This window comes from Carya illinoinensis, chromosome 11 (genome assembly GCF_018687715.1).
Source record: "Carya illinoinensis cultivar Pawnee chromosome 11, C.illinoinensisPawnee_v1, whole genome shotgun sequence".
Lineage (NCBI taxonomy): Eukaryota > Viridiplantae > Streptophyta > Magnoliopsida > Fagales > Juglandaceae > Carya > Carya illinoinensis.
Genome location: NC_056762.1, coordinates 1,116,803 through 1,131,855, shown reverse-complemented (window position 1 = coordinate 1,131,855; position 15,053 = coordinate 1,116,803). Strand labels below are relative to the sequence as shown.

Genomic DNA, 15,053 nt, shown 5'->3' with positions numbered 1-15,053 from the left:
TGACTGCCTGAGTCACAAATTAGATTGTTCTCCTCTATTTGTTCTGCACATATATTCAAGGGAACTTGGTTTTCTGTACAGTATAAGTTGTCAGCCTCAAATTTACCAGATCTGAAATAATGATTCACTTTAGAGTAAAAGAGAAGAAATATAGGTGAATCAACAAAAATGTACTCTTATTTTCAAAAATAGGGAAAAAAAAAAAAAAACAGATGGAAAGCGAGGGATTATCCCACAGATAATGAAAGAAAAAATTGTATTTTACAAGTACAAGAATTATTTATGATAATTATATGCCCAAAACAAGCACATACTTCAACCAATATTCCAACCAGAAACCTATGCAGGTCTTGGTTCCCATAATAAACAGATGAAGGTTAGAAGTAGAACTTGCTTGGTTGCTCGTCCCCAGCTTATTACGTGTAACAATGCACTGCTAATATTTTCTGCTCTACACTTCCACTTAAAAGCTTTTCAGCCATATGGTAAGAATGCAGAATTCTTGGCAACCTTCTCGCACTATTGGGTTTCCTCTTCTTGCGACTCAAGAGCGAGAGTTTCCATAGAGTTGGGTATAAACGCTCTTTGTACGATAAACAACAATCATACTCAAGGCTGTTGCAACAATGCAAAGTCCAGACAAGATCCCAAACGTGATGGAATAGCATATGGAACCCTCACAAGTAAGTGAGTCGTCATCCTGAAGAGGTACTGCAAGCATGGCTGCAGAAATTTGCAGCGAGACTGCAGCTTGCTGCTCTGCATAGTAGTCGTATATACCACTAGCAATGACACCTGAGAATATTAGAGAACCTGCTGTACTGGCAAGTGTAAGAAAGTTATACAATGCCCCGAAACTCTTCAGTCCAAATAGCTCAGAAGCTGAGGCTGGCACAATTGCCCAGTGGGCACCATAGCCAAGCCCTATCAACACGGTGACAACGTAAATTTGTCCAGGCCATCCCATGGTATAGTAGAAAAGTCCAATTGCCATGACAACCTGAGCCACAGCCATTGTCACTGGTCTAGGATATGCAAACTTTCTGGTAAAATGACCAGTAAAAATGAGGATTAGGAAAATCGTGTGCTGGTAATGGCTGAAAGAAAATATGAAATTTGTGATTTTAATTTAAATAATTATATTGTACCTTACAACAAGCTCAGAGAAGTAGCCACCACCAACACGGCCAAGAAAGTTCCAAATGCTGATCATGGATACGTATATACTTGAATCAGTATATCCCAGTGATTGACAAATCTGACCCAAGTTATCAATAACTGTCAAACCAGTTCCAGAAGCCAGTACAAGGGAGAAGAAGATAAGCAAAAAATCTGCTTTTTTTAATGCCTGCAATAAGGTGAAATCCTCTCCTCTACGTGGGCCTTTTCTCCGCTTAATTCTAACGGCTCCTTCTGCAGCTGCTTGAAACAGTTTAAGTTGCAGATGAGCAATTCGTTTCTGCCTTTCTGATGCTGGAAGCAAGTCCACTTCTGGAGACTTCTCATCCTCAACCTCACTAAGAATAACCTCATTTCCATCCTGCTCAGAGTTACCTGATTCTTGTTTCTGTGTCTCAGAGAGAAGGCTCTCTTCAGCTGGAGGTCTTGACTTTGAGAAGAAAACCATTAGAACAGGAATTAGAACTGGAAGCAAAATCAAAATGATTAAGAGAACTGCCAGTAATACGATAACAGTTTGCTTCAAGTCGATCAGATCTTCAAGCAGCAACACTCCCAGCAAATAAACAGCCAGAATGAGGCAAAGACTATACGTAAATAAGAAGCTTCTACCATCAGATGGTCTAACTTGTTTGTGACCTCCCACAGGTCTAAGAATGAGCATCAGGGCCAAAACAACTATTGATGGCCCGACTGCAATCATGAATATGAGTGATGATTGATCAGGGAAATTCATCATAAGATAAATCTGAGTCAAAATTGCACCACTCAGTCCAGCAAATCCCTTCAATATCCCCACAATGGGACCCCGGCTTTTGGGGAAGTTTTGCACACAAGAAACTAGAGCAGCTGTGTTGAAGTAGGTTTCACCATTTGTTCCCACAAATATAGCAATGCACAACTGCACACTAAAACCTGGTTAACACTTTTGCTTGAACTAGTTTAAAAAATCTACGAAGTTACTAATTAACATGAACTAATCAAATTTTAAGCACTTTATGCTAAATAGTTTGTCAATCTGTGATAGAAAACTAAACAGCATAGCTATAATCAATGTGCATGGCTCCTTATACACTTCGTGGACTCTGAAATGCATCTGTCTCTGCTGTGCTTCATGCTATTGGTTTATGAGCATCTCTGATACATATCCATGTTGCAAGTGCACAACATGCCTGGGTTTCACAAAAAAGATGAAGTGCCAAAGTCCAAAATGTGATAAACAAACTTCAACAGCATGGTCTCGAACATATCTCAAGAGAAATGGCGATGGCAGCAAGAAGTATAACTCCCAATAAAAAGAAAAATTTATCTTTATTTATTAATAATGTTATATGAAAAGGCCCCATATTTATATTTATTTTTTTCAAAATGTTAAATGAAAAGGACATGTACAAAGCCGTGGTCAAATGTATTTCATGCTAAAATAAACAATCCCCAACACCAGGCATAAACTATCAGGGCTTCAAGCAGATAGGCACTTAAAAGAACTAGAAGAACCCTCTCCTCTTTCAACATGTATGTCATCTTTCCGGACATCTACAGTTGCAAATTAAGAAAATTGGCTAATCTAACCTACAGGCAACAACTGAAAGGTTTCTTTATAAACGCAAACCCTTGTACCAAATACAGGACCTCTTGTATTGCTGATGAAGAAATTATACGCTAGAACTTCAAGCTCGTGTGTTCTACTTCTGGAATCAAGAGATATACGCTAATCTAACCTAGAGGCAACAACTGATGATTTCTTTATAAATGTAATTCTACCATATCCAGGACCTCTTGTGTTGCTTATCAAGACATTATACGCTTGACTTTCAAGCTCGTGTGCAGTCATTTTCAGCAAGCAAAGCCAATGGCAGGCTTTTTAAGCGGATTTCACTATCTATTAAAATGTCGCTAAATCCAAGTTTTACGCTAATCAGTCGCTAAATTTCACTATTATTAAAGTTATATTGACTACGATTATCAGTCAAAACCAAATCTGGAAGGACCCATCAAGCATGCTGATCAATCAGAAGGATTGTACTATGAGACTAATAACAGTTCTGCAACACAATGAGAAAGATCAGAGTTTTACGCTTTTGTGTCCCATTTCATTATCTTTCTGCCACTCTGCTCGGTTGAGAAACTTCAAGCGTCTCAAAATTTTGATGAATTGAGAAACAGCGACTAAAATAAAATTTGGTTGCAGAACACTCGGATTTTGGGTATGCATCTTCCAACTAAGACAACAAATATCCAAGTTTTGGCATACGTGTTGGACCATAAAGAGCCCAAGTCCGCGGAAGATGATCGCCATGACCATCTCTACCAACGAGAGAGAGAGAGAGATAGAGAGAGATCAAATATTTCTTAAGGCTCAACAAGGAAAAAAGCCCAAACCAGACAAAAAGGGAAATGAACAACTAGGAAGTTGATTAAACTCACCACCCACAATGGCAGAGACGGCACCATACCCGCGACAACAAGCCAAAGCAAACCATACCCAACAAAGTTCTGCACCACCCCAATGAGCAAAATCACCCAGATGGGCAAGACCTCGGACAAGCTTCCCGCCACAAACCCAATACTATCACCCAAATCTTTGACCACACCCAGTATGGCCACCTGCCTCTGGTTGTAACCCATGGCGCTCTTTATCACTGGCGATATGCTCCCAAACAAGTACCCAACCCCTGCACAGGATTGAATCCACATTGCACACACAAACACCAGCCATCTGTTGTTGATGAAAGTCTTGAATTTGCCACGAAATTGATACATCCTTTCTCAGACAGTCAATATTCAAAGAGGTTCAGCTTTACATATATACCAGCTGGATGGGATTGGAGAAGTTTCGAAGGCGTAAAGTTGTATTTTTTAGGAGAATTAAAGCTGTTTGACTCCTTTAAATGGGATGAGAGGAAGACGAATGATCAGCAAGAGTGGATCATCTGGCGTGCTGTAAAATAACTGTGGTTTGGTCTTGACGAACGGTCACTCAGGCTACCTGGACTGAGTTGCCATGTACGACTTTTCCGGCTTCTCAATGATAAGTTCTGCAACCATATAGCTTGACACCCTCTCCTCTGAATCTTCCCACCACCTATCAGATCTATTATAGCATTGTCAATGCCTTATCTATAATAAAAAGAATTGTAAATTATTTGAAGAATTAATCAATGAGTTCCATTCCATTACGTAAAAGAATGTATAAAATATAAATTACTACAGTAACTGTAGATACTGTTCATTCTCGAAATAATTTTTTATTATTTATATTCCATTTACTCATTCATTTTCTTTTACTTTTTTTTTAACATTTCAAAATAAATCATTTTTATTGTTCATCATTTTAAACACCTCTATTTTATTTTTTTTCTAAAAAATTATCTTGAAAATATCATTTATCTAATTTTTTCATATTTCGATTTTATTTTTATTTTTTATTTGACTTATATATTTTTATTTTATGTGTATATGACTGAATTATATTACATTATATATAATAATATATTGCAAATAAAAAAATATATAGATATTACAAATTTATTAGTAGAAATACAATGTTTAAAAAAAATAAAATGTATTATTTAAATAATATGAAAAAAATAGATAAGATAATGTATGATATATATTATAAAAATCAGTATGTAAAATAGAAAAAATAAAATTTAATGATATATTTTAAAAAATAAGATAAAACAACCATTGTGAATGCTAGTGCTCATATTAATATTGGATCGCAAAACATAAATAATTTTTCGTAATTACGCCTCAAATCATTTAGGGAAAATTTTAGTCTAATAACTTAACAAAATAGATGGTTAAGGGAAAACTTTAGATAAATAACTCTAAAAATACTTTGTAATAGTTAGTTAAGTAGATGGACACCACTCAAATCTCAAGTAATCATCATCTAGAAAAGAAACGTACCTCGATAGATAATTTACAAGAAAAAAGTTGGATGCAGGTGTGTTTGCGTACACCTTACGCACACCCTGGTTTCATGCACAAACTCACCTGTACCTGAATTTACAACGCATTCCGATTTGTCCATTGCTGAACTTAGCCCACAAAACAAAACCAAACTGGGACCCTGACAAAACTCATCATGCATGTCGATGAACTTGACTGTCTAATGATGGCTGAGGAGATCCAAGAACAGTGGGGACTAACGTAACAAAGGGGAATTATTGCTATTGAAATGGATCACCATTACTAGACTCGTTGGACACGTTTCAAATAAGACAAGGAATAAAAAAAAAAAAAAAGAGTTTTGAAAAAGCAGGAATAATTGAAATTATTTTGCCACTTGCATATTTGATGGGTCAATACATACCTGATCACGAGAGTTTAGAAAAAAAAAAAAAAAAAATTAAAATCCTATCACTTGATTTGATTTGATGTCATTGTAGAACTAACTTCAACTTGTGTTGGGTGTATGCGTACAAACAAAATTGTAAATATTTTTTTTATTACTATTCAACAATGAAACTCATTAGATAAAAGAAAAATATTTTAATCATAAAGATTAAATAAAAATAACATCACAAACTAATATTATTTAATATAATTTATTAAATTAAAAATTATTTTTAATATAAAACAAATATCAAATAACATCACATCAATTCATAAATAAAAAATTGTCTGGAGACATCGATCCTAACTACAAGCATTATGACTGGTGGGTATGATTAAAAAATAAAATAAAATAATTACAAGATGTTAAACTCAGCATGTTAAACCCATGGGTTTCATAATCAATATTAAATAAGTAGCCATGAAATGATTGAATATCTTGTAGGTTAACCTCTTTATCATGATTAAACTGGACTTAGCTGGTCTCGAATACCAGGTGCAAAACGTCACTCCAATCACGTTTAGGTTACTTCGACCCAATTAAAGACAATTATATATATATATGCATCAAACACAAAGAAGACACATAAAATTTTCCCCTAGAAAGTCCAAAAAATAAGAAGGGTATGTGTTCATTTGTTTAAACACTTGAGATATTTAATTAAAAATTTAAATATAAGTTATTGTCATATGCAGAAGTTAATTATTCTTTTCTGATTTAGTTATTAATATATATATATATATATATATATATATTTCCAATGCGTCGTTATCTTCATTCCACCTCTCACCAAACTGTCTTAAAGAAAATATTTTTTAATATTAATTTAATTAAATAAAGAATATTTGAGAGGTCATGGGAGTGGCTAGACGGACACCTGCATCACACGCGCTGTTTATTTTTTTTTTTATTATTCCATCTATTAGTAAAGCGAGGCGATAATCATGTGTCGTAATTGTTTATATTATTTCATATTGGAAATAATCTATTTTATAGAGTTAACAAAATTTATTTTATGTTTCTATATATTTTTTATTCACTAATAAAACGTGACCTGAATTGCTGAAGATTGAGAAAATTTGGAAATATTTGGATCTTATTTACAAGTTTTAAATAGATAAATTTTATAAAATTTATTTATAAAGAAAATGGATCTTATTCATAAAAAAAATAATTTTTCTTATATTTTTTTAAATTTTTTTATTTTTTAATATATATATAATTTATCTATTTAAAATTTATATAAATTATTTCTCAATTTTATATAATATTACATGGCCAACAACCGTATCTTTCTTTTTTGTTTTTTACAATCTTTTGGCACCCGACAAATCTACCGTGAAGTGTGACGCGTCAAGGGCCGGGGCCGGAAGTGGGAAGGTCAGACAATTAGAACACGTCAGGGGACCGAACTTAGACCTAACATTGATTAGTTATTTTAAAATATAATTAAGTCCATATAATATGACTTAATTAAGTTTTCTTTAAACCAATTACATGGATAATTATTTTATTAATTCTAAATATGTTTATAATCTTATTGTAAAACTATTTAAAAATGGTTTACTTTGATTACCAATTATAATAAAATTATTCAATTAATTATAAAATTAGAAAGAAGGCAACCAAGAATTTTAAAGTACTTTAAAATTCATGCTCCAACATTACTTTTTAACTTATTTTAAACTTATTTTTAATCATATAGCACGTGAATGAATGACGTGACTCATTTAGAATTAATAATTCATTTTTATAAAATTTTTTATCTTATTTTATTATTATAATTTTTTTAAATTTTTACATAAAATAAAATAAATAATTTAAATTTTAATATAAAAATAATATTAAAATAATATATTCTAATAATATTATATTTAATTTTTAATTTTAATCTCAATTCATTTTATTTTATCTTTAAAAATTTATCGATGCAATACAATATGCTCAATAAATTGTGACAGAGAAGCAATGAAAACATAGCCCCAACAAGCATGGTTCAGCGACAACCACGCGCCAGCACATGCCGTTCCTGCATGTTTTTGTAAGTAGTCTTTGATAAAACTGAATGATTTTGATGATGCGAAAGATTTTATGTTCATTTAGGCATGCATGCATGCATGCGAAGTGATTGGCGTGACAGCTGGTCAAGGCATTTCTAAATCAATACATGAATAAGCAAATGGAATTTAAAAAAAAATAAAAACTTCCGTATGAGCTGTCTATGTAGTAGAAAAGTTGTACACTCTCAAAGAGTTAAAGAAGCAAAGAAATAAATGCCATTAGCGGTTGGTCCATGAATCTAAAGTCATAAACTTAGGTATTAAATGTCCAACCACCTGCGCGCCCGCGGGTCCATGCAAGTTTGTCTTCGCATGATAAACACATGGTGATGCATAGAATGCATGCACCCTCTTCTTTTCTTTGATAATACTTTTGACATGTTAGATTTATAATGTTCTTGTACATTATCTTTATACATATAGCAAGTTGTCAATCCAATACTACTAGAATTCTTATATTTTGTTATTCTTTTCCCTTTTAAGCTATGATACTCGTGATCTCCACTCCACAATCAATATGATCAATTTAGCCATAAGTTTTGCATGAAATTAATTTAATTGAAATGAGGTCATATGGCAACAGTACTAGTCTTCTCAGCTCTTTTTTGTGTACCTACTTGGTTATATAAAAGGAAAAAGCTATTCCTACTGCAAATGGTACCGATTCTACCTTCTTCTTCTTTTTCCCTCAATGTATTTTTTTAATAATTTTATTTTAAATATTTAAAGGGCTTTAAAAAAATGTATGAAAAAAAAATATTACTTGATCGGTAAGGATTCTTGGTGAGAATCCTTGTGGACGTAGCAGTCCCCTGCACAAAATAAGAAGTTGATTATCAACTTTCCACTCATAATGGAGCAATTAATGTAACTTCTTTAAGAAGTAAACATATGTGGGAAAAAAAAAACAGGTGGTCGGTTTTGGGAGAATTGAATCCATTGATCTAAGTGGTGTCACGCATGACGGTGGTAGAAACTCAGTACTGGATGTCTTTTGCTGTGGTATCGACACTTCATCTGATTGCTGCGTTTCTATATTTCTACTTTTCTTAACTAATGATCAAGACAAAATAGTTGTAGAAGACTCTTATAGCCAGTCTAAACAAACAAAATGTAGCACACTTTGTTTCAGTCGCAATGGGTTAGACTATTTATCAGACTATTTTAAAATCGCTTCAAACTGCTTTCCATTAGTGAGAAATGGGTGGGAGACATTTTTTTGGCTCTAGATCCTTTATTTTCCTCATTTCATTGATGTTGCACTTAGGGCCGACTCTTCCCTAAGGCAAATTAGGCAATGACCTAAGGCCCCAAGGAAAAAAGAAGCCCCTTTTAAAAAAGTTTAAAATAGAATTTTAAAAAAATATTTAATTAAAAAATTAATTAATTCAATAAGATAACATCAAAAGTATTAAATATATATTATGTTATTATTAGTTTTAAAAATATTCCACATAATAATTATTTCAAGTATTCTTCTTCTATTCTCTTTTGTCATTATTAGTTTAATATATAATGTAAAAATTATAAATAACAAAATCTAATCTTTGAATGTTGATAAAAAATTTAGTATGATCTTTGAAAAGGTAAGGACCTACTTTTTCCTAAATGTGTAGGTTATTTATAAAACTTTATTGACAATTATAATTATAATTGCTTTTAGGACTTGTTTATATATTAAGAATATATGTGAATAGTAGTGAAATAGTTTGAGTTAAGATGTTTTGTTTGGTTTTGAGAAATGAGAGAGAAAAATTTGAATCTGAGAATACTTAAAAGCAGTTGTGTTCCCAAACGGCCTCTAAGAGTCTAAAACACGTGTTGTTAAACTAGATTTGATAAAATCCTCTCTAAATCAAAAATTTTTTAATAAAAATTAAGTCGGTTATTAGTTGAAAATGTAGTATAAAATCTCAAACGGTAATTTTACTTGACAAGCGATTGGAATTATTTGTAAATAAAAATATAATGTAAAAATTAAAATAATTTTATTTAATTTTACTTTTTAAAATAAAAAAAGCCCCAATAAAAATTTTAGCCTTAGGCCTCCTCTTGAGCTCAAGGTTTCAAGTTTCGTATAATTATATATTTACACATAAATTTTGATGATAATAAATGAATTCAAATAATAAAGGAGTCTCAAACTCAAGTTGTCTACACAATGGAGTCAAACACATCAAGAAACCAATCATTAGCAAGAAGGGAACAAGTTCACATTAAAGTCATAGAGTAATGTTGTAAATTTCTTAAAAATTTGAAATTAGGATTAAGACTCAATTAATATTTTATCATAAAGCATTAAAATACATTTTCAATATGTGCATGAATATTTTAAAAATTTAGAAAGATAATTGATTGTCATCTTTCACATGTGCATTACATGATTAAAGGTTTGAACTTTAAAAATATTAATGATGATTAATTGTCATCTTTTATATGTGCATGTTTTATTTGAATATTTTCAAAAATGATTGATGCTTTTTTTTTACTTATGCAAAAAGTAGATAATTTGTTTGAAAAATTTAAAAAGTAAAATGCGCTCATTTTTTCATATGCAAAAAGTAAAAATATTATGTTTGAAATTCTTGAAAAGTAAAGTGTGCTCCTTTTGTCATATGCAAAAAGTACAAAAATTAGGTTTGAAATTTTTGAAAAGTAAAGTGTGCTCTTTTTGTCATATGCAAAAGCAAAAAGTAAAATTTTGAAAGATGATTGATTGTCATCTTTCACATGTGCATTACATGATTAAAGGTTTGAACTTTGAAAATATTAAAAATAATTAATTGTCATCTTTTATATGTGCATGTTTTATTTGAATATTTTCAAAAGTGATTGATGCTTTTTTTGACTTATACAAAAGGTAGATGATTTGTTTGAAAAATTTGAAAAGTAAAGTATGCTTCTTTTGTCATATGCAAAGAGTAAAAAGATTAGGTTTGAAATTTTTGAAAAGTAAAATGTACTCCTTTTATCATATGCAAAAAGTAAAAAGATTAGGTTTGAATTTTTTGAAAAGTGAATGATGTTATCTTTGACATGTGAATTTTTTTAAATTTGAATATGAAGTCTCATATGCCTATAAATAGATCATTTGATAGCTTCACATTTACAACACCAAGAACATACAATATTCATTCAAAACTTTCATTCTCTATTCTCTAAGCATTGAGCCTTAACCCTTTTTCATTTTGAGAGATATAGTTTGCGTTGTATTGTTCTTGTTTCATTCATTGAGGAGTGGTTTTTGATAACTTATCCACTATCAGCTCTTGTATCAGTAAAAGGGTATGTATAACCTTTATGCGTGTAGAAAGTGTTTTATACAGGGAATAGTTGAATCACCACGTGTAAGGTGATTGCAAGTGTAGGGAGTGTTCTATACGAATTCTTTGTAGCGGTGTTGTTCAAAGGTGTAATAGGTTTCTTTTTTCACCTAAAAGTAGTTGAATATTGAATTTGGAGATTTTCAAGGAGTAGCTTGAGGCGAGGATGTAGGCAATGAGGCTGAACCTCGTTAACATACTGAGTTTGCTTCTTTCTTACCCTTAATCTTTATATTTATTGTTATTTCGTATTTCGTTTATATTTTATATTGTATATTTGATTTATAATTATTATTTTTTTAATACAACTCAATTCATTCCCCTCTTGTGTTAGTCATCTAGGCAACACCCCCATTCCTATTGAGCTGGCCCTGGTTGCACTTGTTTATTTTAGGTTGATTGTTAGGGACTCCCACCCTATTAAATCTTATCTCATGTAACTTTTAGTTTATCTATAAACTTGCTTACTTAGAAACTTGCCACTTAAAACTTGAATTGGACACAAAATATCTATGATTGAAGATGCCAAAATTCAAATTTAAGATTAATCTTCACCTAAAATGTCCTTTCGAAGAGTGATACATATGAAGAAGCCGAGGAATTAGATGATCACATAGGTACTGCTTTGTCAGAGTTCTATTTTTATCGAGAAAAAGATTTGCCAAGATTACAAACCCAACTAATATTAATCAACCCCATGCATGCACGAAAGTTCTCAATAGCTCTATTTCAATTTGACACACCTACCTAACATAATATTAATTTCTTTCCATCCTTTCAAGTTGGTCCACACGCAAACCCACTCATTCATAAATTCAAGTACAGAGCCCCATAATTCTTCAATTAGCTCAAATAAAAATACGTACAGATGCTATAATTCAACGTCAAACAAGTTGCACCTTACCTAGACCCATATATATCATGTTTGTTTTTGGCAAGCGTTAAATTCTAGCAGCACAGAGTTTTACAAAGCTTGCATTGGACATAGTAGATTACGATAAATTCCAAGTTCTGCTAGCTCTCTATGGCGTATGATTTTCGAGATTTCTCACAATCCTCTTCATATAAAAGTAGGTGAACAGATCCTGATCTAACACTGGTGGTAAAACATCGTGGCTGTTATAGAAATTGATCGGCCGGCGGCCATGGTGGACTTGGTTTCTAAAGACAATTAATCCTGGCCATATTCATGGTGAAGGTCGTAAGAGAGATCACGGTTGCTGTGGTGAGGAGATATAAGAGCATTTCCAACGGGTACCGCATAGGTACATTTTTCTTATAATTTGAGGAAAAATATAGGGATTTAATCAAAATCACTTCTACATCCAAATCTTCGTTTTAGAAAAAGTATTTAGGGGATGTATAATAGTTCTCCATATTTTAGGAAAAATATTTAGAAACTACTGTTCGTCCCTAAATTATTTTTTATTAATATTTTATTCTAATCATCTATACTTTTTTATTATACTCATCTACTTCTAATCATCTACACTTTCTATCATATTTATATTTGTTATAGTTTTAAATAATAATTTTAAAAATAATTTAAATAAATACAAAAATATAAAAAAATATTATCATACCCATAAAAAAATAATTTAAATTTTTGTTTAAAATATTTACTAGAGTAATAGTTCAAAATATAAAAAAAAAATATTGAGTAGTTAAGTTTGTAAATAGAAATGAGAGAAAAAAAGTAATAAAGAAAGAATAGACAAGAAAAAAGTAATGAAGAAAGAATAGAGAAATATTATTTTAATAGAATAGAAAAAATATAGGGAATGAGTTGTAAAAAATTTTTGTAAGATAAGTAAAATTAGGAAAAAATTTTAAGCAATGTCATTTTTAGCTAAATTATAAGAAATTTTATAGGAACTTAATGTGAATGCTCTCACTAACTACAAAACATCTGCCATTGTCATATAAAAGAGGGATGAAATCAATTTAAAATATAATATAATACGTAGAACCTAAGCGTCGATATGTCCGAGTGGTTAAGGAGACAGACTTGAAATCTGTTGGGCTACGCCCGCGCAGGTTCGAACCCTGCTGTCGACGTTTCTGTTCATCTTTTTGAGAAACTTCTGTTTGGGAGCTAAGAAACCGTGGGAAAATATATATATTTCTTACAAAATAAATCATTCGTTTTTTTCCTTTTTCTTTTCCCTTGCTACCTATACTTTCTCAGCAACCAAACTAATACTCCCGAATTCCGAAAATGGAAGAGAAAACCGCGACTGCGATAACGAACCCAAAGTCCACGCAAGAGCTGGCAATGGATGGCCAGAAGCTTCTAGAAGAAACCATAGAGTCCGCCTTTCATATCCTCTCTTCCATGAACGACGAGCTCTGCAACCCCGCCTTATGGTCCACCACTTCTTCTGCTTCTTCTTCTTCTTTATCATCTACTTCTAATATAACCTCAATTGCTAATGGTCCTTCGCAAGCCTCGAACGGTATCGCCAATGGCGACGCGGCCTCTTCCGATACGCATCACGGAGAGAGTGGTGGTGGTAGTGGAGGAGCGCTCGAAGAGGCTCGTTTTCGGTATAAGAGTTCTGTGAACTCGCTTCGTGCAGTTCTCGCCGCAATCCCCAACTCTCAGAAGGTAAATCAATTTCAAAACCCTATCTCACTTTTTGACTATTTTGGTATCAAAATCCAATCTTGGTTGATATATTTTGTTCTCGAATTTATTGTTTTCCGTTTTTCCAAACTAGAACTCTCCCCATTTAACAAAAACGGCGTGCTTAGTATCGAAGACAACCATGCATTACGGACAAAACTTGATACATTTTAGCGCAATTATTAAATTTAGGTTGTTTTGGAGTTGTGGGGAGGGGGTTGTTTGTCGATTGTTCTGCTAAAGCTTGGGCCGCAAATTTATTCCAAAAGACTGAAGAAAACATATGGATGTAGTAAACGCCGAAAACTTTGAAAATCATGGACTGATTTATACTTTTAACAACAGAGTAGTTCTAAGTGTAGTGAGAAACTATTCTTAGTGCTCCTCCTTTGTAGTCCTAGCTGTTTAGTTAATGAAGTGGTGCAAGGTAAACCTGATCATTGTCACATTGTTGGTGCTTATTGGAAAGGGATTTGCATTTCTTCAGTTAGTTATGTTTCTTAATAAATGAAAGTGATATTTTTATTCGGTGAGATGTTTTGTCTACAATAAAGATGTATACTTTACTTTTTGTAGCCTCCTATTTGAGCCAACTCAATTTTGGTTGTGTTAAAATAGGCGAAAACATTTGAATTGGGTTCAACTCCAAGTGGTCCGCTATCCCCAGCAGGTCAGGATGAGATTGAGAAGTTAGAAGAGCGAGCCTCTGGTTTAAGAAAGGTAGCATGCGCTGAGTTGTAAATTTATTTTGGTGAATCTTATAGTCCATACTCCATAGGCCATGTTGTGTCGAATGTTTGTTTCTCATAATAGTGGTGGGAGTCGTGACATCTCTCCTTTGACGGGGATTGGATGGTGGGGGTGGGGTGCGTGTATGCTTCAGACTATGAGTATTCTTAGGCATTTAGCATGCCCTTGCAATGTATCTATGTTTTTACTTAAAGTTTTTGACCTTTTAGGGCTCACATTAAACTGTCTTTAGATTCCAATTTGAAATCTTGTGTTTCTAAATATAGGAACTTGCAAGCAAGAACAGGTATCTCAAGGTTCTCATAGATCAACTACGAGATCTTATTACTGACATATCCACATGGCAAAGTCCTTGTTCCATCTGAAGTTCCGGACAGATACAGTCATTTTGAGTGCCGTGCCTGAGAATAGAGACTTCGGTCCATATGTTCCCATTAAGTGATGATGCTTCTGTGCCAACTGTCTTACTCATTCTATTAGACTTTTTGCATATATTCCTTTTAGAGGTTAAGGAGGGAGATCAGGTTTCACAGAGTGAAAATTATATCAGACATTTTGAATGAAAAATAGAGTAGTGATCTTGTATATCCTTGTACATTTAACATTATGAATTAAGTGCTTGTTGAAAAGGATTTCAGGTATGACTAGCCTAGTTTATTCATGCTATTCATTCATGTGATGAGACTCTTCATGTAATGGATATCATACCAATCTTAATAGAATAAATCTACATAGCAGCCACTGTTTGGCTGCATCCAGTGCACACATGA

The 15,053-nt window shown here is 32.6% G+C and overlaps 2 protein-coding genes and 1 non-coding gene across 6 annotated transcripts; 2 read left to right on the top strand and 1 right to left on the bottom strand.

Annotated features, from left to right (window-relative positions):
* Positions 1–211: 211 nt before the first annotated feature.
* LOC122280942 (protein NUCLEAR FUSION DEFECTIVE 4-like) lies at positions 212–4,288 on the bottom strand. 3 transcript variants are annotated; one of them, XM_043092081.1, is made up of 3 exons: positions 3,607–4,287; positions 1,149–2,080; positions 212–1,043 (listed from the first exon to the last, which is right to left on the bottom strand). In XM_043092081.1, exons 1-3 carry the CDS (start codon positions 3,940–3,942, stop codon positions 545–547), a joined length of 1,767 nt encoding a protein of 588 aa, XP_042948015.1. In that variant the 5' UTR covers positions 3,943–4,287; the 3' UTR covers positions 212–544. The 3 variants fall into 3 exon arrangements, with proteins under 3 accessions (XP_042948015.1, XP_042948016.1, XP_042948017.1); XM_043092082.1 differs by having other exon boundaries at positions 1,149–2,087; positions 3,607–3,807; XM_043092083.1 differs by having other exon boundaries at positions 789–1,000; positions 3,607–4,288.
* Positions 4,289–12,883: 8,595 nt separating this feature from the next.
* Positions 12,884–12,965, top strand: TRNAS-UGA. Its single transcript has one exon. It is a non-coding gene; the product is annotated as a tRNA-Ser (tRNA).
* LOC122280808 (mediator of RNA polymerase II transcription subunit 30-like) lies at positions 12,918–14,924 on the top strand. 2 transcript variants are annotated; one of them, XM_043091846.1, is made up of 3 exons: positions 12,919–13,515; positions 14,152–14,253; positions 14,550–14,924. In XM_043091846.1, exons 1-3 carry the CDS (start codon positions 13,126–13,128, stop codon positions 14,646–14,648), a joined length of 591 nt encoding a protein of 196 aa, XP_042947780.1. In that variant the 5' UTR covers positions 12,919–13,125; the 3' UTR covers positions 14,649–14,924. The 2 variants fall into 2 exon arrangements, with proteins under 2 accessions (XP_042947781.1, XP_042947780.1); XM_043091847.1 differs by lacking the exon at positions 14,152–14,253 and having other exon boundaries at positions 12,918–13,515.
* Positions 14,925–15,053: the final 129 nt, after the last annotated feature.